The following is a 27,120-nucleotide window of genomic DNA, read 5'->3' as shown; positions in this document are numbered from 1 at the left end:
AAGAAGAAGAAGAAGAAGAAGAAGAAGAAGAAGAAGAAGAAGAAGAAGAAGAAGAAGAAGGAGAAGAAGAAGAAGAGGAAGGAGAAGAAGAAGGAGGAGGAGGAGGAGGAAGAGGAGGAGGAGGAGGAGGAGAAGCAGGTGCCAACACTGTAGATCTTGCTTTTAGACACAGAATGTAACAATGAAGTTAGAAAACACAATTATCAATGCTCACACATAAGCTTCATGCTCATGCACGACCAGTATATTAAGATCCAAAATTCAGTGTGCCATGCCTTTCGATTTAGGAACTTGAGAGTTACATTTACATTTCCCACAGTTCCAACAAACAAACCAACATGGATTTTTGTTTTAAATACTTAAAGATATGCAAAGAGAAGGCAGCATTTGTGAACCTCTAAGCCCAGTAGATGGAATTCTGAAAATCTTCACTGTTCTGTGAAAAACAAGACTGAGAAACAGGGAAGAAATTACTTTAAGTCGAAAGTCAGGATGGCCTCATGGAAAAGAATGGGCTTTGTCACAGGGACAGCTGGGCTGGTATCCTGACTCAAGCCTCATGAAAGAGGGATAAATAGCCACTTTAAAGATTAAATATGGCATCTACAACTCCCAGGACTATCTCTGGCACGAGGTAGTCCATACTGCAAGAAGGAGGAATGGTCAGATTGCACTGACAATTTATGAGTGTAAATAATCATAAACAGAATGTCAAGGACCTTATAAAATTGAAGACTACTGCTTCTTTTTAACCTTATGAAACAAACTAAGAACAAGGGAGAAAAAAAGCACATCCTAAACTTCTGGTTTGTCTTGGGGCAGCTTGACCAACAATAGGGTCCTTAGGGCACTCTGTGAATTTCCCAACTGCAGGGCAGGGTGCCCTGCCCTGTGTGTTCTCTACCCAGACCCATGGCATCTTCATGCCCACCACTCAGCTCCGAACCAACCCTGACCAACCCTCACCACAGACAGCACTCAGAAAATCCCAATCCGCGCCTCAAGCAGCTCAGGGACAAGCCATCCGACACTTCGCTCTGCTGTGCCTTTTAACATTTCAGTTCTAATAAATGGGCTTTTGCCTCCTTCCTGTTACTAAGCTTTTGTAACCTCCCACATTTCTAGGAACTACAATTTGCCCTTGCACTGTTCCTTTAAGGCTAGGCTCCTGTTTTTAAATTTCTGCCCCCAAACTTAAGGAGATCCACGAGAGGTCTACAGCGTGCTGCCACACTGTCTTTGCGTTAGAATCTCCCCCACATTTGCCTGCCCTCGGCTAGCCTCCCTGACACAAGTTCACGGGTGTACAGCTCCAAACAGCCACGTGAGCTCTCGTTCTTTCAAAACCTGCAGCTCACACCAAACCCTAAAAGCAGACAGCCTCTGGGACTCTGCAGCGGTGTGCTGGGCTGGACAATCTGGCCTCCTCCACCATTTTCTAGATGCCATTGAGCACAACAGCAGGATTATCATCACCTACTTTACTCACTCCAGAGGACAAACCGTTCTCACTCAACTGCGAATTATTTTTTCAATGTTGGATTTTTCTTCTTTTTCTCTACAGAAACAACCTCAGTTCAGGTCCTCTGAATTGGTCCTTTAGCCATCATACACAACACTTGGGACCCTGGTCACTCCAAACACCACAATATCGTCACTCTCTTGCTTTACGGATATCAAAAGAGCCTCTCAGGCTACTGACATATTCTTCGATGACCACTCCTCAAACTAGTAAAAAGAAGAAATCCTGACACACTTCTCCAGAATCTGAAATTTTTTATTTCAGTCAATGAAGGGCCAAGTCTCCACACATTTACTTCATACTTCCATAAGCCCCCAGACATACCTCGAAGTAGAGAAAATCTTTTCCTTCTTAAATTTTTACACTCAGTTTTGGGTGTTTAGTTGAATGGGTTAACAGTCTTGAGTATTCCCTCTGGAATTCCATAACCTGTGAACATGATGTTTCCATGTGAAACTCTCCATTGCATTATCACCTAATCCCAGTGGTGTTGGAGTGGAAAGTCCAGGAACTAATACAAGGAATTCTGAGTAACTTCAGCCTAAAATCTTAGAATGCTTGAAATCCAAGGATCTTTGGAAACCATCTGCTCTAAATAGTATTTGTTCCATTTTACAGGTGAGGGAACTGAGGCCTATACCATTTGATGCTCAATTGAATATGCTTTTCTTCTTTGACCCCTCAGCCTCCAAATAATGAATTCCTCCATATTTGTGTTTCTGAATAAAAAAGTCATGCTAGGTCATGCTTCTCTACAGAGCCTCAACCAGTGGAACTATTCCAAAAAACATGTTTGTGGATCTGGATTGTATTTAACTTCATGTTCTTCATGACTTCAGTTCCACATGGTTTTATCATGAGCATTGTTTTGGAAAAGAAAAGAAAACAGTCAAAATCCAAATTTTTAATTCATGGATATGTCACTGCCTCTTTGACAGACTAGCATGATTCATAAACTCAGGAAAATGTATATTTCATTGACCAGCTGTGAAATCTTAATCTTGATTTTCTTATCTGCAAAATGGTAATAATACCACCTACTTCTGAGGGTTTTGGTGAGAACTGAATAATAAGATAATGTACTAAAGCAGGTAGCACTTAGCTCGGTATACAGTAAGTACTCCAATAGTTGATAGCCATTATTCTATTATTATTATTATCTCTGTGGATGCCACTTTGTCCTGTCTGGCTTGCCTTTTTTAAACCTGTTTCCTTGGTCTAACTTAGGCTGTGTGCCCTGCAGTCCAGAAGATCTAAGATGCCTTAAAGGGGGCGCCTGGGTGGCTCAGTCGTTAAGCATCTGCCTTCGGCTCAGGTCTTGGTCCCAGGGTCCTGGGATCGAGCCCCACATCGGGCTCCCTGCTCGGCGGGAAGCCTGCTTCTCCCTCTCCCACTCCCCCTGCTTGTGTTCCCTCTCTCGCTGTGTCCCTCTCTGTCAAATAAATAAATAAAATCTTAAGATGCCTGAAAAAAGAGAGAAAAGGGGTTCTCCAAAAGCAGTGTTTAACCACAGTTAACACAATAAAATGAGGAAAAAAGCCATCAGAATGGGAAAAATAACCAAAAAAATAGACGTTAGATTTATACTCTAGGCTACAACGAATTTTGTATCGAGGCTGATTAGCATCATCAGTGGGTATTACATTGAACCATTTTCCCCCATAATAAATTGGTAAGATTACCATTTTAATTTATTAAACAGTCCCAGACTCAGGCAAGTTTGCTTGCCTAGAACATAGCAGGAGTTCAATAAATATTTGAATTAGTGAACGAATAAAAGAATGACCATATCAAATAAGCAAATACATATCAAAACTCTGATACAGTTATATCTGCTATTCTGTTTATATGGCAAAGTAAGTTTTAGAATACTTCTATCTTACCAATTTTTTTTATTGGAGACAATATATAATTTAATATAATCAAAATAAAAGAATTCAAATGTATTTTTAGAAATTGATGGCATATTTTCACTTATTCATGACTCCTGATAGCCTAAAAGCAGCTATTATGTCAAGATAAATTATTAGCTTTCACAATGGTGTAATAAACAGAGCTATAATTCATGTTCATTTGGAAACATTCTTCCCTAGTTATTGTGAGATTCAAAACACATATATAGCCAGAAAATCTATTATGATTGTTAGTTTCCTTTAAAAAAAATTTAAAAAGAATGGCTACTTGTTAAGTAACCAATCAGTAAACATCTCTAATCAGCCATCCTGGTCACTTAAACAACAAAATGTGCAATTATTTCGGTCTCTAAGCTGAGAGACCCTATTTCCCATTCATATAGGATCATTTGGAGCAACTGTTGGGTCAACTTTCCAGTAGTCAGTCCAATACCTTTATGGACAAGGAGAAAGTTCCTGTACTACTACGTATATGAAAACTCTTCAGGGCAATGACCGTAAGGGGTCCAACCAAAGAAGACATTTAGTCTGGTAAGTCTAAAGAGCTCTGTGGCCAGAGTGAGAACATCAAAGGTAAGAACTCCCGAGCGAATTCTACTCCTTGGGTGTGTTGAACTGGCAGATGCCAGGAAGGTATGAACAAGTATGATGGAGATGGTTTCTGTAGCTGGAAAATACAGAGAACTCCTTCCATATATGCCCATGAACTGGCTTCAAAGACAAACCCTGAAGAGAGTTTCATAACTGTTCTCTGCAATGCAGTTTTGCAGGACTCGGTAATAACCACACCAAACAGAATATACACACACACGTATATACGTATGTATGTACTTTATTATTCTACTCATTCGGGTGAATGTATTAGAAAGAAATGAACAATCTGGGTCAGTAGTTTATAGTCACACTGCTAGCATGATAGTAATAGTCTTTCTCAGACTGAACGTTTGGGGTCATCCTTTATCTTTCCCTTTCCCCCAAAGCTAGAGTTAAGCTATTCCCAGAACTGCCTCTGCTTACAGGTACTTCGTAAACTGCTTTCCCCATACCCTTCTCTTTCTTTTGTTTCCTTCCTCCTTTCCTCTCTCCCTCCTTCCTTGCTTCCTTCCTCTCTTTCTCTTTTCTTCCCCTAGCTTGGGAACACCAAAATTTGCCGAGAAAAAAACTGAAAGCATAAAAATGCTTTACAGTCACAACCAATTCTTTTCAAATAGTTAGCAAACCTGGTCCTCCTCATTTGGACAATTACAGCCAAAAGAAGGATCTAGTTTCAAAGTGCAGCTGTTCATTTGAAGTGGGATAGGCATGGTTAATTTTTTCAAGGAGAAAATGGTGATGAATGGAATAGAAAATAAAGATATCTTTTAAGCTAGACCAAAAAAAATTATTTTAACTCAAGAAGGTCATCAATTTGGAAATATTATCCAGAGAATTTTCAAATCACAGAGAGGAGCTTTCAGGAAATCTTAAGTGACTACAAATGAAAAGTATGCCTCGGAGACCAGTTTAAATAAAAGTCACAGTAGTCACATATGCAACTTTAAACCATGCAACACACAAGGCGGAGGAATCTTAGGGAAGCCACTGGGATCCCAATGCATATAATTATCTTCTTTGTAAACCACACAGCACTAGTAACAGTGGTCTTTACCATTTTTACTAATAAAATTTTATTGTAGATTACAATAACATTTCAATTCTTATGACTTCCGAATATTATTTTGCAGACTAAAACAAACAAATGATCTTTCAAACTACATCTGATGCTGGTCACGCAAGTATGTTCCCTTTGTGAAAATTCACTGAGTCAAATACAGTTAATTTGTACACTTCTCCATACATAGGTTATGCTTCAGTGTAAAGTTTACTAATTAAAAAGAAGCTGTACTGAATCCTCTCCTTCCGTATGACATTTTTTAGAGACATTTTTTAAATACTATGAGAACACAAAACTGCACATCTCCTTCAAACCCTTACCCCAAAATTTTGTAAGCTATTTTAGAATGTTATTTTCTCTTTTGGGTTTAGTATCCTTAAGTCTTCTCTTCTGATAGGAAAAAAATGCACGCTCTCCTATTTTAATTTCCCACTCATCATATTTAGTTCTTCCCATTTCTCTCTACTAATACCTTTCCAAATAAGCCAAGATCACCAGTCGTTACTAAGCACCTTCACTGTCGGTATATCACTAACACTGGCCTTTTTCTTCTTGAAAGTGGTCTTCCCGTTCGGCAAAGGGCATAATCAGCACTAGCCGACTGCTGCTTTGTGGGGTTTATCAATAATGTAGTTAATAAAGAAAGGTTTTGCGGATAACCACACTGTGTTATAGGTTATCTAAGAACTCATACCTTTTCTTCAACTTCCATCTTAAAAATTCATGAATTAAGAAAACCTGAGGGAGGAGGAGGGTGTTTTGTGAAATAGGGCATTCTCATTTGTCACTGAAATTACTGACTTTTGGAGTCAGCGATTATTATTGTTGTGTTAAATTATTTATTTTCAAGGAAATAAGCGCAGTAATCTCAAAATGACTTTTAAATCATTGGCCTTAAGAATATCTTCTAAAGAGCTGATTAAGATATGCATTTTATACTGGTCACTATAAAAAATGGTGATGAACTGAAGTTTTTATTTTGGTGTTTGTTTTTGCGTAAACCATTTTCTGGAGCCAAGTGCCTGAAAAGCTTCAGATTGCTTTATACCTACCAACAGTGACTGGCATTTACTCTTAGTAAGCATAAGTTGTCACAAACGACAGAAAATGATTAGCAATCACTTGCTACACGACGTGAGATAGTCTTAAAACACCATTTACCCCCTACTGAACCAATATCTTAGCTCATTCTAGAGAATACGAACAAGTATTTCTCCAGCAACTAACATAAGTGAAAATATGAGCTCTAGCTCTGTAGAATGCAACAAATTTGGTCACAAAGGAAAATGAAAGCAAGCACCCTAATACTAACTCAAGACACTTTAGTTGGAGAAAAACAGCCTGCATCCCATAACATTTTATGATACCAAATGAGATGCAGGCAATGTAATTTCACTTATGTGATTCACTTACAAGCAATGCAAATGCAATCTTGCTGATTACATTTAAAACAAAAGACTGAATCTGCTTATTTATAGAGCAGACCAAGAGTCATGCAAAAATCATGCTACTCCCGCCACGAATATGGAGCAAAAAGAAAACAATCTGCCTGAAGACCTTTTCATCTCCACAGAAAGAAAAATGATGTTAACAGTGAACCCTGAGTTGACCCACTATTCTTAATAATGTGGCTTCTTGGTGCCGTCAATAGAAAACAAGGTCAACTGTGTGAGTAATCATTAGCTGAGGTGTTCAACCCACATGCAAACAATGTCCAGTCTTTTATTTGTGTTACAGAAGTGTTCAGGAAGCACTTGCATCTATGTTTAATTTTAAACCTTCATTTATCTGTGGGTGTGTATGCATGTGTACACACAAACGTATTTGTATATAGACAGTAGAGATGTATGATTTCTACAGTGAAATGTAGACTGCTACAACCAACATATTCACTAGCTGGACTCCTCGAAATGCATATTTTATGAACTTCTCTGCCTACTAAGATGGGTTCTTGATCATTCCAGAACTACTAATTTTAATCATCACCAAAAACTTAGAGCTTTTATTAGAAAATTTTCCTATTATGAAGTTCAACAGTTAGAACTCATTGTGAAGGTTGCTGCCAAATGCCATCTCTGAACTTCCCAGAAAAGCAACAGAGCTGGAGAAATTCTCCTACTTTCTGTGATGCTCCGTTTTTAAAGATCTAACAGGTACTCCTGGCTAACCACCAGCAACTGAACCAATGCCCAGCTGTCTGCCATCGTACCAACAGCGTAGGCACTTGGCTAGAGTCTTATTGAGAGTTAGATCTGCAGCACCCCAAGCAAGGAGGATCATCGCCAAAGCCAACTTGGGCCCAGCTGCAGTTTTAACAGAAAGAAGTTTGGTGTGATACCTCACACCTGCCACAGAGAGCATTTTCCAAGAAGGAACTTGCATGTGGCTGGAAATACTCCTTGTGGAGTGACTCGTGGCCACAGGGTTTCTCCATCTTAATGAAGAAGACACACTTCAGTGGTCTACCGAGTGATGCCAACACCAATTATGGATAACAGGAGCAATTTTCTGTGCAATAACACCACTGTTTTTTGGTCTGAGACATCATTTCCAAACAGTAGCCTCTGAGAACCTGTCAAAAAATAGAGGGCCTTTGAAGCTGCCCTTGATCTTGGATATTCAGTCACAGTCAGGTCTCAAGACTGCATTCCAAACTGAACTTGGTAACATTTATTGCTTTGAGGCATCCAAACTTCCGTCCTCCTGTCTCCAAATGGAAAAGACCTAAAAGCATATAGGTTTGCTCATTTCCAAACAGCGCAAGCAGTAGGCCCTGAAACCATTTAACTTGTTTAGAATGTGAGCCATTATCCAAGCCCATGGCATATGGTTGTGCACTTCTCAACTCCTGCAGCTCTCCAAGTGTGTAGTCTCTGAGTAGCAAATGGCAGTGGTTTCTGGAGCCCTGGGATCCAGAAGATGCCTCCAGATTTGAAAGGAACCAAGGGACACAAGATTGGTAGTGGTAAGAGCAGGAGAAGATATTACAAAATGAAAGTAAAGTGTGATCCTCCAGGGCAGAAAACAATTGCTCCTGTTTAATTGATACTGTCTTCCATCATAGGGTGCCTCCTCCAGGGAGCCTCCCTTCTTCCATGTTTGGGACAAGAGTCAGACGTGAAGATACTTTGACCTGGGGTATGTCTACAGGGAAAATTAGGAAATAAAACTGGAAAGCAATTTAATTGACTTAATTGTCAGATGAAAAAAGCTTTATTTCAGACATGTTCTGGAAGAAATTCTCCCTTGCCTCTCCTACTCGGTTAAGATTTAATGTCTGCCTCAAATTCTAAGTTCCTTAAGCACTTTCTGCTCAGTAAGGGTCATAAAGACTATGACCAGCAGTCCTGTGTGACCCTGATCAGGTCCCTCAACCTCTCTGAGTCACCAACTAGCCATATGTAAAATTCTCTACACATGTTGCCCTTACAGTGAACACAACACATGGAAAGTACACAAAAATACACCTTGATAGGCTCCTAATAAGAATGCACACATGATTATTTTATTAAATATTATTTAATTCAGGTGCATTTGATTGTCTCCCTAAATAAGCAAAACACCCCTAGCAGACAACAATGGATAGCTTACAGTTCTACGCTATTCTGACTGCTAGACCCAAGAAGACATTCATTTATTCATCAGTAACTATTTATTATAGCAGACACTGTGCTATGCCCAGGGAATAAAACAATTAGGTGAAACAGCTACTATCCCTAACCCACCTTGCTACTTCCAGTAAATACTGACTCATTCATTCATACATTCATTGAAACACTTTCTGGGACACCAACTTCCCCCAGACCTCCCACTCCTCTTGCTCATTTCCTTCCTATCTGTAGATGGTTTCCAAGACTTCCATCAAGGAAAAAAGCTCTTTGTCTTATGCCAGTATTTTAGAGGTTTTCATTTCAAAAAAATAAAAAAAAAGGTGTTAGAGGATCAGAGAATCACAAAAGAGGCCTCAGTCACTCAAGGTCAAAATATGAGAGCTACCAACAAACCATCCTTCAGGTATTGATGAGTGAGTGACAGCAGGTGGCAGGGGCATCTTCAGTAAACTATATGGAGGAACACTGAAGCAAGCAAGGCTGGCAATAACTAGTCCTGGGGCGAGCGTTATAATTGCAGGAATGACTTCTCTAAAGACGACAGGAAGATTTTAAGTTCAGAGAGAATGTACCATGAGGACAAATTTACATACATACATGTTGAAGCCTGTTATTAATTTGTTAAAGATGTACTTAATTACTGAGTCCTTGGGCATTGTGCTGGATTTAAGATCAGACCGCATTAGCCCTGCCCTGACAGAGCTTCTAGTCTGGAAAGAGAAAAATAATGCTATCTTGACCATTCCTTTATATTTGCAAATGTAATTTTCAAAATGGAGGTAATGGGTACTATTAACACTTCTGGGTTTAAGTCGTGTATACTGTGTAAGGCTGCTTTTTTGATCTTTCTTCCACAGGCTTCTTGGCCTGGGACGAGGCTCTGAGAAACGAGTGGGAACAGCAGATGTTACAGACACTCTCCTACTCCGGCAAGTGGAAAGTTGCCTCTCTTTTTCTATTTCTTACCCTTTCCCCAAAATCTCACGGTTACTTCCAGGGGTTATATGGACAAAAAGATACACATCATTAAGTATTTTACATTTTTAACGGCTCCTTCCAATTCACTGCAAGTTCCTTGACTTTGCCTGCCCTCAGCCTCACGTGTACATGTCTACTCAAGCACACACCAGCTTATGAACCGAGTCTCTGGGGTGCCGCGCCTCAGCCTCCCCAGCTGCACCAGAAGGTGTGCTACCTCTGACAGAAATGCTGGTAACACGATACAAGCAAACACGGTGACAGGACTTACTGTGTTCCAGGAAATGTTCTAGGTACTATACACAAAGCAACCGATTTAGCATCCATGACAGCCCTAGGAGATAGGTATGAATTTTTCCCCTCATTTGCAGATGGGAACACAGAGAGGTTAGGTAGCTTCTCCAAAGTCACACAGCTAGAAAGAAGCAGACCAAGACTCAAACCTTGGCAGTCTGGTTCTAGAGTCCACAATCTTAAACACTACACTCTATTGCCTCTCTATCTTCTCACATGGTGAAGCTCAGGAATATATTCCAAACCCTTAGGCATTTATTCTCAAACTAACTATTAAAGCCCCGTGTGTTAAACTTGACTATGTTTTCTTAATTTATGGAGTAGTCACACTACCTTAAAAATACACCCAAGAGAGCAAAAGAGGGAGAGGATGGTAGAAACAAAGACACCTGATGCTATGTGCATCGAACACATGCATGGCCCCTAATCTGACTCTATATGTGAGTAAACAAGATACATAAATCTGGGTAGATTGGTTGTTCATATAAACAATTCAAAGCCTTATCATGCCTCTCTGAACTGACTCCAATTCATCAAAAATGTAGGAGGAGGTTATATATGGCACCCTCCATTAACTAAAAGACACCAATAAATTTCCAAAATGTAGGCTCAGCACCAAAATATATACATATAAATATATATATGTATGTATGTATGTATGTATGGGTGGAGAAATCCCCACATATATTGCAGAACTCCGTGCAGCTTGTGTCTTCTCTGTGCAGTCTGGATCATGCATAATGCAACACCGCAACTGCTAACAGCAGGCGCGCACCAGATAATTTACACTTGTTTTTATGGACACGAGGAACTGATCTTTGAAGCTGTCCCTAATGAGATTCCGCTTGGCCCTAACAGCATCCTGAGAGAGTGTTCCGGTTTTCTACTTGGCATCCGGTGCATATTTATAATGCAGAATACAAGCTCATTTAAATTGCACATGTGGATTTTGGTGTCTTCCCTATTTTAAAGAAAGATTTTCATATCCTAAGGAGCACCGACTCGTCAATTACTAAACCATACTTTACCTAAACAATGTCACTGCCAGTCACTACAGGTACTTATCAGAGAGGCAGGTCCATCAAAGGGCCTCTACCTGCAGGGCAAAAAGCTCCCCCAATTGTAGTCCAGCCCTCAAGTCCAGAAATTCAATTAGGTCTTCAGCCAAGGGGCATCTCCAGAAATGCCTAATTATACAACACCTTCCTTAGTAGACACAATCGTGGGGACAGTTGGGAAAAAACCTGAAGTCAGTCACCTAAATTAAAAACTTCCTGCCCCAAAGTACTTGCAACGCAAGCCTCTTTTTCTTATTATCACCCCTCTTTTAAGTTCTGCTCCATATAAAATTTTTCCTTAAGCTTGCCACTTTATACGGGCTTTTCTAATCATTTGGTTTTCAAGGGGTTTAAGTGCTTACTCACCCATAATCAGAGCTCTATTACATACTTACTTTGAGTTTCATCTGTTTTCCTTTATATTACATTTTTAAAAAGATTTTCAATCTTTATGTAATACCAGTGTTGCTAGGATGGTGTTACTGTACTTAACCCAAATCACAGATTTCTGTCAAAATGGTTATTCTATTAGAGCTTATTAAGAGTAAGAGTTATCTCAGAAAAAAGTAGTTACAAAACACACAAGTACAGAATAAAACTGGTTCGCCTTATGCAAAATGCACAATTCCCATGATAACAGATGACCTGTTTTCAAGGTCTTCATTTCAGGTTAACTCCACAGATTAGGGGCAGTTGTCAGTCAGACTCCTAATCATGGGGCTGAAATATACCCTAAATTAATTTCACGCTTCTATCCAATAATTGTTGACTCCAAATAGGATCAATAAATAAGCATTTTACAAAGGAATTAAAACAATATACTTTCTAATGCCTCAATTTTTAGAGAAAAATATAGGAAACCCAAATCTTTAGGGTCAAGTTGAAAGTGAAACTGATGTTTTTCCCATGTTAGGACTGAGAATATACTGTTGTCAATGCAAATGTCAACTGAAGGCAGGACAGATCATAGCATTAGTGTAGGAGTATCAGAAATACTCACTCTGAGCTTCATCCAGCTCCACCCTGAAAAAAACACGGGAGACTTACATAAGTTACCCTTTTTAAAGCCAAGTATTTGCTCAAGTCTAAATACATGCTCTCAAAATGAATGGATGATGACGAGGGAGCACAGACTTCTTGGAGAAGCACATACTAAGAGACTACTGAATCCTTGCAAACTCAACTTTCATTCATTCATTCAACAGGTATTTGGAGAGTATCTAGAATGTGCCTAGTACCGTGACAGGTGATCTGGATAGAGGCAGGCAAAAGGAAAAGAAAAGAAAACTATGAAGACAGAGTAGCTGCTTTCATAGCCTAGTGGAAGACAGTCACTTCTCAAATAATTTAAAAATCCATTTATGGGGTGCCCGGGTGGCTCAGTCGGTTGACTCTTGGTTGTCTTCCTCTCCCTCTGCCCCTCCCCTGACTCATGCTCTCTCTTCCTTTTCAAGTAAATAAATCTTTAAAAAATAAATAAATAAAAATGCATTTATGATAAGTGGAGTCAAAGAAAAGCATTACTTGTAGGTACTCCAAATACAGAGCTTTCTCAACTTATAATGGGGGTTACCTCCCAATAAACCCATAGTAAGTTGGAAATATCGTAAGTCAAAAATGCATTTAATACATTTAACCTGAGGACCATCATAGCTTAACCTAGCCGACCTTAACCATGCTCACAACCCATAAGCCTACAGTTGGACAAAATCATGTAATGTAAAGCTTATCTTATAATAAAGTGTTGACTATCTCATGCAATTTGCTGAATACCGTACTGGAAGCAAAAAACAGGATGGTTGTATGGGTACAGAAGGGTTGTGAGTGTATTGCTTGTTGACTTCCATAACTGCATACTGACTGGGAGCTGGGGCTGCCACTTCCCGGGATCGCCAAAGGGGACTGAATTCTGTATTGCTAGCCCAGGAAAAGATCCGAATTCAAGTACAGTTTCTACTGAATATCACTTTTGCACCATGGTAAAGTCGAGAAATCTTATGTCGACTTGCTGTAAGTCAGGGACTGTCTATTCATATAAAGGTCCACATAATCCAGAGAGGGGGTAGGGGCTCCCCTAAAGAAATGACAGAGGAGAAGGGAAATAGTATTGAGGGAAGAGAGCTGTCAACATCATTCCGAACCTCAAAGTTTAGGGCAGTGGACGCCTGATGCTCTCCCCATACCTCTTCGGTACCACTCACTTGAAAAAAATTAAAAATAAAAAATTGAGGAGGTGTGCCTAGAAAGTTGGATTTACATGTCTTCCGTTCAATGTCAGTACCAAAAACAGGATCGAAGACCTTGGGAAAAATCGGTGGACAGATCACCAAAGTTGGCACTAACTGCTGCCAAATGTCTGGCTGGCACCAGAGTACAGACTAAATTGGCCATAAAAACCTCACTGTAGTCCTTGCTCCTCTCAAAGGAAATGATTTCGTGATTCACAATGAGGCTTACCCAGAGGCCAGTCTTAGGGGGAGGCCTTGAATTTTGAGCTTAACTCAATTGCACGGTTTAGGGCAAGAGTTTCATGTTTCAGATGTGCAGTCAGGTAATCTGATCCCATCAGCGTTTTTAATGGCTTCTAAAAAATCCAAAGTGTTAAATCATTTTCCCAGCCTCCCCCAGAGCGGTCCGAGGGTGTTTTTTCCCCCCAACCTCCATTCTCCTCCCCCAGTCTCTTATTTTTCATACTCGAACTGTTACTAAGTCTGAGACACTAATTTAACACACATTTCTTAATCCTCAAGTCTGATTGTAATCTGTGTGCTAAAAGAGTACACACATACCTAATGTACTCCCTTTAAAAAGCACTGACCCAGAGGAAATAAAAGGATAATGCAATATGTAGAGATGGTGCTTTCTTTCAGAAACAGCACTATTATCGTGATTCCTTATAAGCCTGGGGAGAACATTCTCCGGTGCTGGAGAAACCAAAGGCAGCAGACCCATGTACATCCCACAGCTCCAGTAAAGGCACATCTCTTAGAGTCACACTGTCTCAGTAAGTTCACACAGAGAGAGACTCAGTCCCTCCCTCCCAGTGTGGGAGTCCACCGCCCCACCCGGAGACAGCACAGCCCCTAAAAACTTTCAAAGCAGGAGGAAACGGAAACAAAAACAAAAACTTCTCAACAAGAGTAAAACAGACACGCCACGTTTAATGGCATCAGAAGAAAAGTTAGGGTGGGTAATGATGGCCCACTTGCCACCATGAAGACTCTGTGGCAGCTCAAGGGTTAATGCTGGCGATGCAGTCACAATGAACAATATTATTGATAATAATAGCTACCATGCATTGAGCATTGAGATGCTGTACTACGTGCTTTACTAAGCACTAGGCATCCTCTAATATAAACTTGACTGTTACCTAGTGAAGCATATATTCTTATGATCCCCACAGTAAAGCTAAGGCACTAGCAGTAGAGAATATACCAGAACACATGCAAGGGGCATGGGGATGGAGAGACAGACCGGAATATGGATATACTATTGGGGGGGAGCTTTTCAAATTTTTTTTTTTAATATATATATTTATAAATGTGCCTAGATTTCTGCTGGGCACCAACAACTCTCCTCCTGAGTTCTCCCTTACAAAATATATGCATTCACTCTTTCCGTCGCTCATGTTCTTCTGTTTACAGCTTTATTAAGATATTAAGTCCAGCAGTGGCTCCTGCAGCCCGTGGTACAGCACCTCGCAAAACAGCACTGTTTGTTTATAAGGTGACACAACCTTCCCCACAGAGTATGGGGGCATGACTAAAATCCACTAATGGCCAGAAAGCTCATTTTAATTCTACACTTAACAAAATAAACACCTCATAAAGGCAGGTAAGCAGAAGCTACTTTTCACTCTGGACTGCTTTGTCTTAATAACCTTTGAAAGGAAGGAACGGACTGCAGGAACAGGCTCTCGCACACGCAGAACACAATTATGGCACAAAGAGATTGTGATAAAAGCCAAACCCCTTATGCAAAGTTAAATTATTTTTTTTTTCCTGGGAGGAAGGAGTACCTCTCCCAAATACAGACCATTGCTAAATTGCAATGGTTCTTTCTCTGCAAATTCTGGCTGCATTAGTGGGATCTACAAGCCTGTCTGAAAAACCAGGGCATTTGATTTCCCTGAAACCAATTCCCAAAAGGGCTGATTCCCCCCCACCCCGACCGGCTCTTTTGTCCACAGAAAATGAAGCTCCACTTACATGTTGGAGGAAATATTTCAAAACATTCCCTTTTTCCTCAAAGTGCAGAATTTATGGTAACAGATAATTAACAACAAATGACAAACAATCTGAGCAGTAAAGGTCCCAGTTTGGTTGCCAAGATGATGGTATCAAATTCCAAGATAAACAGTGGAGCGTGCCGACTGCCATTAACGTCAAGGGGTCGAGATGGAGAGATGCAAAACAGGCCAGGCATCCGCCACCAAGGGGCACGATGTGGAGCAAACCACCTCCCACGGGGTTATTATCTCCCTTCTGAGCCCTCGAGAGTGTCAGTGGGTGTGGGGGTAGGACGGAGCTCTCTCCACTGGACCGAACAGACACCCAAGCCTTTCTATCTCACAGAGGGAAAACATTAATCTTCTTTGAACTGCATTATGAAAGAATGAGGAATTAATATCCTTTAGGAGTTAACACCTCCTTCCTAAGTTTGTTCTTCCCAAAGATTTGAACTCCCCATCTTCTTTTCTCTGAGTTTGTTGAGTCAAAATAGCTTTCAGTGCCACCAGTTGTGCCCAGACTGTGAGGGTTAAGAACAAAGTGAAAACAAGTTAACCTGTAAAAATTGGAATTTGAGCACAACATATGGTAAGTCTCCCAGATACTAACAGATGGCCAACCTTGGAAAATCGCAATTTCAGATATTCTTACATTTCTCAAAAGCCAGTTCATAGTTTGCTATTTGTTAAATGGATTTTTTTTAAACATTGAAATACAAACCTAAAGTTTGAATTACCTACAAATTGTCCTTCTCAGAGACCAAAACAGGTCAATGTATCAAAAATTGCTATTCTCATCCTTTCAAGGGCTCGATTCGTTGGTATGTGGGGTTGGTATGCATAACCCAGAAAGCTAAGGTGCAATTTGTCTTATTTCCTTGTAAAGCCCATCTTGACTGATGTTGAAGGATGCTGACACTCTCCTGGTATTACAGTCAAGCCCAAGACCAGGAACATCATAATTGCAAGAAAGAGTTTTGATCTAATGTATATATCTGCTAGTCTGTCTTTCTCTTTGTCTCTTCTTTCCTCCCTCCCTCTCCTCTCTCCGTCTCCTTCACACATATTCCCATTTCTCATTGTATTCCTTGCCCACCCATGCAGGACCAGTATGCAAAAGTTGGTAACATTTTTAAAAATGGAATACGTTAAACATAAGGTAAAACCAAGAGCGATGGGTATGATATTTGTGATTTAAAAAAGAAAGCATCTAATACAGTCTGATAGGCCTCTGTAGTTATCTTTGAAGTCTTAAGGCAAAGCAAAATGAAACAAAAAAAGAACTATTTTCCAAAACTCAGGACTAAAATAGAGCTGGTATACTGTCTATGTTACAGCAAAAGGCTAAATCAGGAAATTAGGGAAACATGCTTAAGTTGCTTAGCTGGTGGAAGACTTAATTTTTTTCTTGATTTCGGTTTTAAGTCCTTGTGCAAAACACATTTTAAACTAAGTGTGCAATATGTAAACAGTTTGAGACTTGGTCTGTGGCCCAAATACCTAAAACCAAATACCACAAGTAAGCCACTTTTCTTAGCCAATCAGTATAAATGCCAAAATAGCCCACCGCAAGATGGGAAAAGATATTTTTCCAATCCAAGAATCATCAAATCTTTGAGCTGGAAGGTTTCAGAGGCTTTCTGCACAAAGAAGTAAGTGGGCTTGAGTAGAGTCTGTGTTACGGCAATCTTTTCAAGGAATCCACTACCAACAGAGGAACCAAGAATGGCTTAATTCTCACTTGGAATTTTAAAGCTCAATAATATCAAGTGCGGAACATTTACCTGTTTGCTTTATTAATGGTACTAGTTTTTCTTTTTCTTTTCTTTTTTCAACTGGTGTCAAGAGCTTTACTACTTAATATAAAACTGCACAAAAATTTAAACCCACTAGAGGGGCTTATAGTCTCGATTTGTGGTAAAGAAGAAAATATGGAAAGCCTGCAAAAATGCATTTTCTTATGTACATTTTACCCTTCTACAGGGACAGAAATTGAAGGAAAAAAAATCTTCAAAACAAAATAGAATAAAAATATGCGGACCCAAATACTGCAAGGGCCAATAAATCCAACAGAGTTTCCTCTTTGCAGAGTTCGTGTTTCTACACAGACAAAGCCTCCAAGTGTACTTCTACATTAAAAAAAAAAAAAGAGGCAGACTAACATGGTGGTCTGCAAAAGAGGGGGGGTAGTTTTGTTCATACTGATACTGAAATAATAGCCCAATCATGGCAGGATGGCTACTGAAACGTCTAGTTTCCAGCATGCTGTGGAAGTCTAAAAGGGGAAAAAAACATGGAAGGAAAGAGCTGAGGAAAAATCTGAAAAAGAAGAAAAACAAGCTGATGGCCAGATCTTCTGAGACTCCGCGAACTTCTTTTCCTTTTTGGAAATAATTCAGAACTACCAAGGGTTTGCTGTACAACACATGGTAGATTCAGTGCCATTGGCTTTGTTTTGATGTCTTAAAATCTACACCTTCATAAGCTCTAAAATCTCAGAATTAAAATTAAATATGTCTCAAATACAGACTCCCTATTGCATTACTTCCTGGTTAGCCATTTTGTATGTCTTTCTCAAAACATTTCCATGAAGGGAATTAAAAAAAAAAAAAAAAAACTGTACTTAGAACAGGCAATAGATTCAATCCATAAGGAGAGGTGATTTGATGGCTTCCCAACTTCAGGATGTGTCTACCCATTGACTATGGCCACACTTGCCTATGAATCTTTCTTTATCTATATAAATGTAGGTAAGTGTTTAAGAATTTGAAATCCAGGCATACCATAATAGATGGGATTTACTTTATTTGTCAAAATTCTTTACCCTCCCTGAAAGTCAAGTAACCAAAAAACAAACAAAAAACACTACACGGTTATACAACACACACCCAGGGTTCTAAGAACAAATCCCCATATGGACAAAAAAAAATTTCAATTTTAGGTTGCCTTTTTAATGCTCGAATGCAAACAAAGAAATCTACAGAATAAGAAAAAAGTCAAGCTCTAAAATGAAGTCAAACTGTCACGGACCACAAGACCAGTACCCTCAGGGAGTATATAGGAAAAAGAACTTATTTAAAAAAAAAAAAGAAATGAGAGAGGAAAAGAAAAATACTCTGTGTTTACATATGAGTGCAAACGAAAAGAGCCATTCAGCATCTCCACGATGAATTTCAGATTGAAAACATTAACAAAAATTATGGCCATGCTAATGTGCAGGCCAGTGATAAATTTGTAATGAGAATGAGCATGAGAATGAGTGGCTTACCAAGAGAAAAAAAATGTTTAGAATGTTTTTTCAAACAGCTAATGCAGCCCAGCTCCAGAGCAAAGGATGAATTTCTACCTTGTTAGTAAAGTGCAATTGTACAGAGCCCCAGACATTCATTCATTCATTGATATTAGTCTTCCTCTGGGTGAGAGTTAGGGGGGTCATTTCTCTTCTTCTTCTCCACCACAACCCCATGACGCCTCACTGTTATATTTTTTTTTCCTACAGAATACCACTAATAATGAGGGATTTATATTCTTAATTTCAAACAGACCTAAAGATAAGAAAAGAAGCAGGAGAAATCCGAAACTGCCAGAGTGGGAGGCGATGATGCTAAAAGGGCACCAAGTTCCTGGTGAGGAACCTGAAAATCAGAGAAGCCCAAAGTACTAATGACCGTAGACCTAATTAGTGACCAAGACAGGACTAGAATCCAGGTTCTCTGAAATATGATCAAGTAGTCTACAGCAAGCTACCTATTTACTGATACTGTGTACTCTGATAGCTTCCAAAAATGCATCTAAAAAGACTCCTTAATAAATTTCATTTCAGGTATAGGACTAGAAAGAAGGCAACCTCTTTGGCACTGCTCCCACCTTCCCACACGTGAGCAAGTGGAATTACACTGAACCAAAAAACAGCCTTTGGTCTATTCCTCGGTTATAACATGAAATAGAAGAAAACACCACCAAAAGAAGGTAGGCCCAAAGAAAGTAGAAGATTTACATTTGTGGGAGCCTTCGGTGCAAGGACTTATAGACAAATTGCATTTTTATCATTCTTAAAAAAAGTTTTTATCATAAAAGTATTACACAGTTGTTATAATAAGAATTCAAATTATGCAAAGGTATATAAAATAAAAAGTGAAGGGTCTTTATCCACCAACTCCCTCCCCCGAATTCATTCCATAAATAATCACCAGTAACGTTGGTCTTTATTTTTCTACACACTTTTATATTTTTTTAACCAAAAGACACCATTCCATAACTCTCTCGTGTAACTTTGTCTTTGTACCTAAGGATGCCTAATGCAGACCTGACATAAACATTTACTTCCCAGCACCAGAAATGAAACTTCAGATCACACACACACACAAAGTCCTATAAGAATCTGGCATGGAATGATCACTAAGCTACCCTAAAAACTTCAGATCATTTTTGATTCACAATGTCCAAGCAAATACTGACCAGATACTTTATAGTGCAATAAAGAGTAACGAGAACACAAGCTGGACTTGTCAGGTTTTATACAACAAGAAGTTCAGAAACGAAGATGTTAACACTGATGTTACCAGCTGGACACAAGACCATATGGAAAAGATCATAAATATTATCACAGCATCTATTTATCAAGTGCTATATCTTTCAGGCACTCTATGTCATACGCTTTATCTCACTTAATACAACTATCTTAAAGGGTCATTCAACCCATTCTACAGATGAGAAGACTCAGGAATTTTTCCATCATCGCTCAGCCAAGCTAGTAACAAGCAGGATCAACACCTGTATATAGATCTCTGATTTCAGACCATATTTTCAGCCATCATATGAATATTGTCCTCATTCCCTAGCCAAAGCTGTGGCCCTTTGCACTCAATCCTGGTTAATTATAGTTAATTCTTGATGCTTCTGTTTTAACCACCACCATAGGAGGGGAGCCTAAGACACTGATGGGGGGTACAAGACCCTGAGAACAGCCCATGAGGAAGAAGGCCACTGTGATTGCACAGAGAATAACCAGGCCCACACTCAGTTCACTGGATTCCTTCTCCCCCTGGGACTGTACCTCTCAAGGAGAACTAAGTGAGATAATCGTAGGCTGTTTATGACCTTGACAGGCACCAAGAAGTCAGAACATCTGCCAACCCTGACAGTCAAATATCCCACTCAGAAAAGTTTGCTGGGAGTGGTTCCTTGAAGAAGACAGGACAAAACTTACCAGTGATTTTCCTATTCATTCATTTTTACTCCACTGGTTTTCAAAATGAATTGAGACAGCTTAGAATTAAAAATGCAGAATCAGTAAAACAATCATTAATAACAGCTAACGTGTATTGAGTATAAGCTATGTACTAAGAACTCCTCTAAGAATTTTACAAGTAATACTGTTTTAACCTTCACAGCAACCTTTTGAGATAGGCACTACTTTTATAGTCCACATTTTACAAATGGAAAAAGAAAACACAGAGAACTTAATACATTTCTCCACAGTTGGTTACACAGCTAGTAAGTGGTGCAAACCAGGCTTTAAATCTAACAATCTTATTCCACTGGAGATGTCAACCACTATGCTATATGCTGCCTCCCAAAAAAAGTATAAAAGAGGAACAACATAGTAATATTCCACGGGTGTTGACAACTGAAGACAAAGACAAGCATAGGACTAAAACTGAAAATAAAACTTGATACGAGCTTCCTAGCAACCAATTCTTAAAGAAAAAGGTGAGGAATTAACCTCAGTAGGGTGATCAACCACCCTGGCTAGCACAGGACTAAGGGGTCTCCCAGAACACAGGACTTTCAGTGCAAAAGCTGAGGTGGCTGGATGCCCTACTGAAAAAGGCTTTATAATATTTTATTAGGCCTCACATAATTAAAAATACACAAAATCTTTATGGTGCTTTCAAACCTACATTGGCTCCTTCAGCACCTCCTCCCACCAACATTAAAAATACTAAATAATTTTCTCCACACTCTGCTTGGGAAAAATGAAGGGATTGTAGAAAAATGAAACACTGTTAATTGTTGGTTTCCAATCATCACATCTATCACTGTTTTCAAGAGTCTGAGTAAGAGGGGCATACAAATTCTTGGCTAAATTCTGCCCTATCAACTCCAGCTGTGCTTTCATTTTCTTTCCCAAGGTCATTTAAGATTGCTTTCTCAAAAAAAAAAAAAAAATTCTTCCTTTAGATTTTGCCATTTGCAACAACAGGGATGGACTGAGAGAGTATTATGCTAAGTGCAATAGGTTAGACAGAAAAAGACAAACACCATACAATTTCGCTTCTATATATATGTAGAATCTAAGAAAATAAAACACATGAATAAACAGACCAAAAAAAAGCAGAAACAGACGCATAAATACAAGAATAAACTGGTGGTTGCCAGAGGGGAGGAGGTAAGGGGATGGGTAAAATGGATAAAGATGGGTGGGAGGTCCAGGCTTCCGGTTATGGAATGGGTTAAGTCATGCGGATGAAAGGCATCGGACAGGGAATAGAGTCAGTGGTATTTTAATAGTGCTGTATGGTGACAGACGGCAGCTACACTTGTGGTGAGCCCAGCAAAAGGTACAGACTTGTCCAATCACTATGTTGTACACCTGAAACTAAAGTAACATTGTGTGTCAACTGTACTTCAATTAAAAAAAAAAAACTTCCCTATGTCACAGGCAGAGATGCAGGCCAGTGGTTTTTTAGATGCTTGGTGGCAGCCTCGTCAGAACTTATGGGAGAAACCAAACCAAGATCAAGTAGTAAATCTCCTAACGTCACTTGAAACAGTAGCTCTGAAATCGGTGATGAGCTTGATGAAGATGAGGGCCAAGTTTTATGTATCTGTAACCCCCCCTATAGCAACCCCTTGCAAATAAATGTCTTAATTGCAATCTTAATCTCAGTATGTCAGAGCTAAAAAGATCCACAACTGTCACTCGGTGCAAATGTGTACAGATGAGTAAACTAAGGCATGGAGAAGAGAAGTCAGTTGCCCAAGGTGGGTCACAAAATTGACGTGAGACTAACTGAATTAAATGGGAAGTGAGCTATTCCTTAATTAAGGCAAGAAAACACCACTAGGTTCTGTGAAAGAAAACAATGGATCACTTAAGGGGCCAGGATTGTAATTCCAATTCAGGTGATCTATTATGGGATGTAAGTAAAAAAGGAAAGGAAACATTTTAAGGATCCCATGTAAAATAATGAGCAACTCTTCAAGTGGAAAAGACAAAATATTTTTAGGTAGAGGAACAAACCTCTGCCGTGATGTGTTAAGAACTTCAGAAAAACTGAAGAAATTTTAGACTAAATGTTTCATGGATATTTTCCAGCCAATTTAAGTTTCTATTTAGACTAAGTGCATTTTTTTTTTACTATAAAAGAAATATAACATGATCACATTTAACGAAGATACCTGAATGCCTAGTATGGGCCAGTCACTGAATGGGAAGGTGAGCCAGCTACTAGACAATACACACACACCTTCATACAAACACTCAAAATGTTAATATAGAACAGAAAAATTCCAATGAGAAAATCTCCAAATCTCAATCACAATATCTCATCTCAATGCACAGTCAAATCAGTGGGTCAATCCATCCATCAGTCAGTATTTCTGAACAACTGTTACCTGCTCAATCACTGCTTTTAAGAAACAAATGAGAAAGAGATAGAGAGAGGTAATAATGCAGGTGGTATGGGTTGAAGTAGGGACTAGGAGTGTTGTGCTGGGGAGGGGGACACAGTCAGTTTGGACTGGGAGAGATAGAAGAGCTTTTATAGATGGAGAGAGGCCTGAACTGACTTAAGGCATTTGATGAGCAAAGCATAAAAGTGCTTCTCACAGCTGAGGTGCTCAGGCAACAGCGAGCCCACCTGTGGCTGGAACAAAGGGTTCAGGCAGAAAGCCCCAGGTAGGTGATGAAGATGAAAAAGGCCAGCTGGACCCAGACCAGGGATGAGTGCTCTACGCCAAGGTGGGAAGTCTAGTGAAGGGCTACACAGCTGTCCAGGCTACCACTGCAAACCTCATTTTGCAAGACTTTTTTTTTTTTTTTTCCAAAAAAGGTATATGTAATTTGATCCTTCGATTTTTCATGGCTAGATCTAAGCAGATTAGTTCTAAGGTTACATGATTTTTTAAATAACTCTGTTCATTGCCAGTTCACCAATTGAGTCTTAGGGCCGTGAACGAGTGAAGACTTAAGGTGATATTCCCTATCAGTCATCTTCCAAGGAATTTGAGGCAAAACATACTTTCTTTTGGGCGCCTGGGTGGCTCAGTTGGTTAAGCGACTGCCTTCGGCTCAGGTCATGATCCTGGAGTCCCAGGATCGAGTCCCACATCGGGCTCCCTGCTCAGCAGGGAGTCTGCTTCGCCCTCTGACCCTCTTCCCCTCTCATTCTCTCTCTCTCAAATAAATAAATAAAATTTTTAAAAAAACATACTTTCTTTTGCTTGAAAGGAAACAGAATTCACAAAGTTCTTTGTGATTCTTTAATACAAAACGTCACACTGGCAGAACAGAGCTAAAGGTATCCCAAGTCCAGCTTGCACAAATTCTATAACATATCTGAAGAAAAGGAAATCACTAGAAGCAGAAGAATAAAAGGAAAATTTGAAATGAACAAGACTTACTGTTCAGAAAAGCCATTTTAACAAAGGAAAATTGTATTCACCTTAAAAACTTTTCCTTAAAATCATGTTAACAATCCTTCATAATCATGAGTAAGTCGTGATTTAAAGAAAGTATAAAATCCTTCAAAATAGTTCAGCATTAACCATTTGCAAGTATTTCTTTCCCTTTTTCTTCTTTTTTTCCCCCCAGAAATCCCATCATAGGTAATTGAGTAGCTCTATAGAATATACTTGCAAAGTAACATCCTAGTATTTACACTAATACCCAGGCAGTCAAGAGAGATCCTTTTGTTTCATTAGTGTTTCTAAATTTGGGGGGGCAGGGTGTGTGTGGGGGGAGGGGGAGGCCCTACTGTTTTTTAAATGCTCAAATAAAACAAATACGATAAAAAAGAACTTGTGACTTAGACATGCCCCGAGTTCAGTTCTGCCAGGAATGGAAAAAACAGTCAACAGAGCCCTAACCTCCTTTCTCTCTTGACTATACAATAGTGTTCAAAGAGGTTTAGTCCTACTATGAAAGACTCATGTTAGACATTGGAAGGGTCTAATAGAGAATGAGCACCAGGCATTGAATAAACTAGGGAGATGGTGACCTTTTGCCCCTTGTGCTGAAAGCCCAGCACATCCTGTAGCAAAGGAACAGAAAAAAGCTGGTGTGCATCCAGGTGCTGCAAAATCCTTGCCTCTGGATTTCTCCCACACTCTGTTCCTTAAACAGTTTAAAACTGAAACAGGACTTAAATGGTACTAGGGAGTGAGAGAAAAGTACAGTTCCTGGAACTAACTGTTCCACTGTCCCTTAATCCTTTGTTCCCCATATTGTTTGAGTCCTGCAGCACGCAGCACACATTCCACTAGCAACAGGCAAGACAATGGATTTAGCAGCGGCTGGACAATTAGTCCCAATTAGGCCTATTTCCCAGCTGAATGTAAAGGGGTAGTGAGGTGAGGTGTGTGTGTGCGGGGGGGAAACTACAGAAATTTTAAAGAAGTATTTCATCATGGAGGCAAACAATACATGTAAAGCAAACTGAACCAGGGGTCAGGAAACTCTGCCAAAAGTCACTGTGTGACACTGGCAAATACCTTAACCTCTCTGTTGTTACCCACAAAATGCAGGCAATCGACCACCACCGCTTAGATCTGGTGATCTAACGTCAAATTGTGGTTTTTGAAAGTACACTGAAAATCTGAAGAGGTTACACAGACGCAGGGTATTCCTCTGAGCTATATTTGGAAGCACAGATACCCATCTGTTTTACAAATCATATACCTTTTATTCTCCCTGGCAGAACTCATTAGAGACTTTCTTATTTTATTTCTATTTTCTTGATTGCTAATTTTTTTAAGTTCATGAGTGATACTTACATATGTACATGTGGCGGCTGGAATCTGCTCTGGTTGATATTGTAGTGCGTGAATGCCTGGGTGGGGTTTGAGCTGTACTCATCCACCGTTATGGTAACTTTGCCTTGAGAAGGAATCCCATGAGCCATCCTTCCTCCCTATAGGCATGAGCAATTCACAACTTTCCGGAGCAAAGGATGGAAGCAGGCATGGTGTGTTTCAGCCAACCTCTGAACCCAAGGATCTACTCATCAATACCACTGTGCGTTTCTGAAAAAAAAAAAAATTATAAAATGAGAACAAAGAAAATGAAGGTGCTCTAAGAAAGGTCAAATATGACACCTGGACATGAAATGGGCTCAGGAAAAATCTTAATATGTGTCGTTGCCCCGTGAATACAATCTTTGCCAGCACTCTATCCTGCATGCACTTCAGAGTGGACCCTGCACTCCATATGACATTGCTAGCTGCTGGCAAATCACTTCAATGGCATTCAAACTAAGATTTCCTCTTTAATTATAATTATGGCACTTAACATGAATTACGGAAGGGGCATATCCACAGTTGCCATGGTGTCTAACTATAAATGGTTTGTGCTCGAAGTGGAGAATCTTCCAAACCTTCCCTGCTAATTGGAATGTTTGGTCTGTACAAAGTTGATGTCATAGAATAATGTGAAATCGCAATGCTTAACACAGCCATATAACACGGTATCAAATGTAAGTTTCAAATGCTGCACTTATAATAGATACCTGTGTATAGCTATAATACACACATAATATAGGCACGTGTTACATGCAATTTTTTTCTTTCACAAGCAGTTCCCCAAATACCCAGGTACTCAACACCTGGTATACATATGTATTCCATTCTGGCCAAGAATCTTACAGTAAGGCAAATCCTTCTTGCTAAATGTAATATTATTTCTTCAAACACTACAGTCACGCGGGGGAAAGTCAAAACACATCCAGACTTGGACCACTACTTGGATGCATTCATTACGGCCCCTCTTTGAGCCCAAAGAGAGCACTGAAGGCCATTACGTCTACCACCTCATTCTTGCCTGGTGCTGTATAATTCTCAGCAGCTGGTTTCATCCTCTCAAAATTTCCATTAGTTTTGATTATTCTGATAAATGTCAATATATTATTTGCTGCGCTGGGTTGAGAAATGAGGATGTTTATTTTTATGGTAGGTATGCAAAGACTAAGAGAGCAAATCCCTGCACTGAGGCTGTTGGAACTCATCAGTGCAACAGAGAAGAAATGGGTAGCACCCTCCTTGAGTAACCCTGGGGTAACCCACGCTCTTTAAGTGCTCTGCAGCAGAATATGTTTGCCATGTGCACCATTAAGCTCCAGGAATCTTAGCTGTTATCTCAAATAAAAATATTTAGAATAAGAAGATTAGATTTAAATTTGGCATGAAACACCTTAGATATCAAGAAAAAGGCAGATGGCCTGCCATAGGCCATTTATTTTATTATTTTACAACCCGGGGGTTGTGTAGTCCTCCATATGCTAGCTGGGCTAAGAAATTCCACAGCGTTCTACTCAAATCATTGCCTTCTTCATATTAGCAAAGCACGCTAAACGACACCCACCTTGCCTTCGTTCCTAATGCACAACGCCACTGCCAAGACAAGAATCCCTGGTGTTCTGGCATTTTAAACAAAGTGTCACTTTGGGTTCTCTTTCTTCTTCCTGACTTCATGGGAGGTAGGAATCCTTTAAGCACTAGTTGATAGACAACCAGGCCGGTAGGATTAACTAAATTAAAATCTTTCCCTGCTCGTTTGATGTAAGATATCTATAAGAACTGCTTACAAATCATAATGTAGCAGTTTTCATACCAAGTTTGCAGCTGTTTCCTTAATTTCCCCCA

The 27,120-nt window shown here is 39.7% G+C and overlaps 1 protein-coding gene across 5 annotated transcripts in view; it reads right to left on the bottom strand.

Moving 5' to 3' along the window:
- Nucleotides 1–27,120, bottom strand: part of MPPED2 (metallophosphoesterase domain containing 2) — a 169,027-nt gene that overhangs the window by 137,336 nt on the left and 4,571 nt on the right. For 4 of the 5 annotated variants that reach the window (XM_073904825.1, XM_025879280.2, XM_073904822.1 and 1 more), the window contains exon 2: nt 25,258–25,506. In XM_073904825.1, coding sequence (XP_073760926.1) covers nt 25,258–25,385 — 128 coding nt within the window. In that variant the 5' untranslated portion in view covers nt 25,386–25,506. Of the gene's footprint in view, nt 1–25,257; nt 25,507–26,839; nt 26,926–27,120 lie in introns of those variants that run through there. The other variant, XM_073904823.1, reaches the window with a different exon arrangement.

Source organism: Callorhinus ursinus, unplaced genomic scaffold (assembly GCF_003265705.2).
Source record: "Callorhinus ursinus isolate GAN/ISIS: 27379988/994484 unplaced genomic scaffold, GSC_fseal_2.0 scaffold21, whole genome shotgun sequence".
Classification (NCBI taxonomy): Eukaryota; Metazoa; Chordata; class Mammalia; order Carnivora; family Otariidae; genus Callorhinus; species Callorhinus ursinus.
The sequence above is the reverse complement of the archived record's forward strand: the minus strand, read 5'-3'. Positions and strand labels throughout refer to the sequence as shown.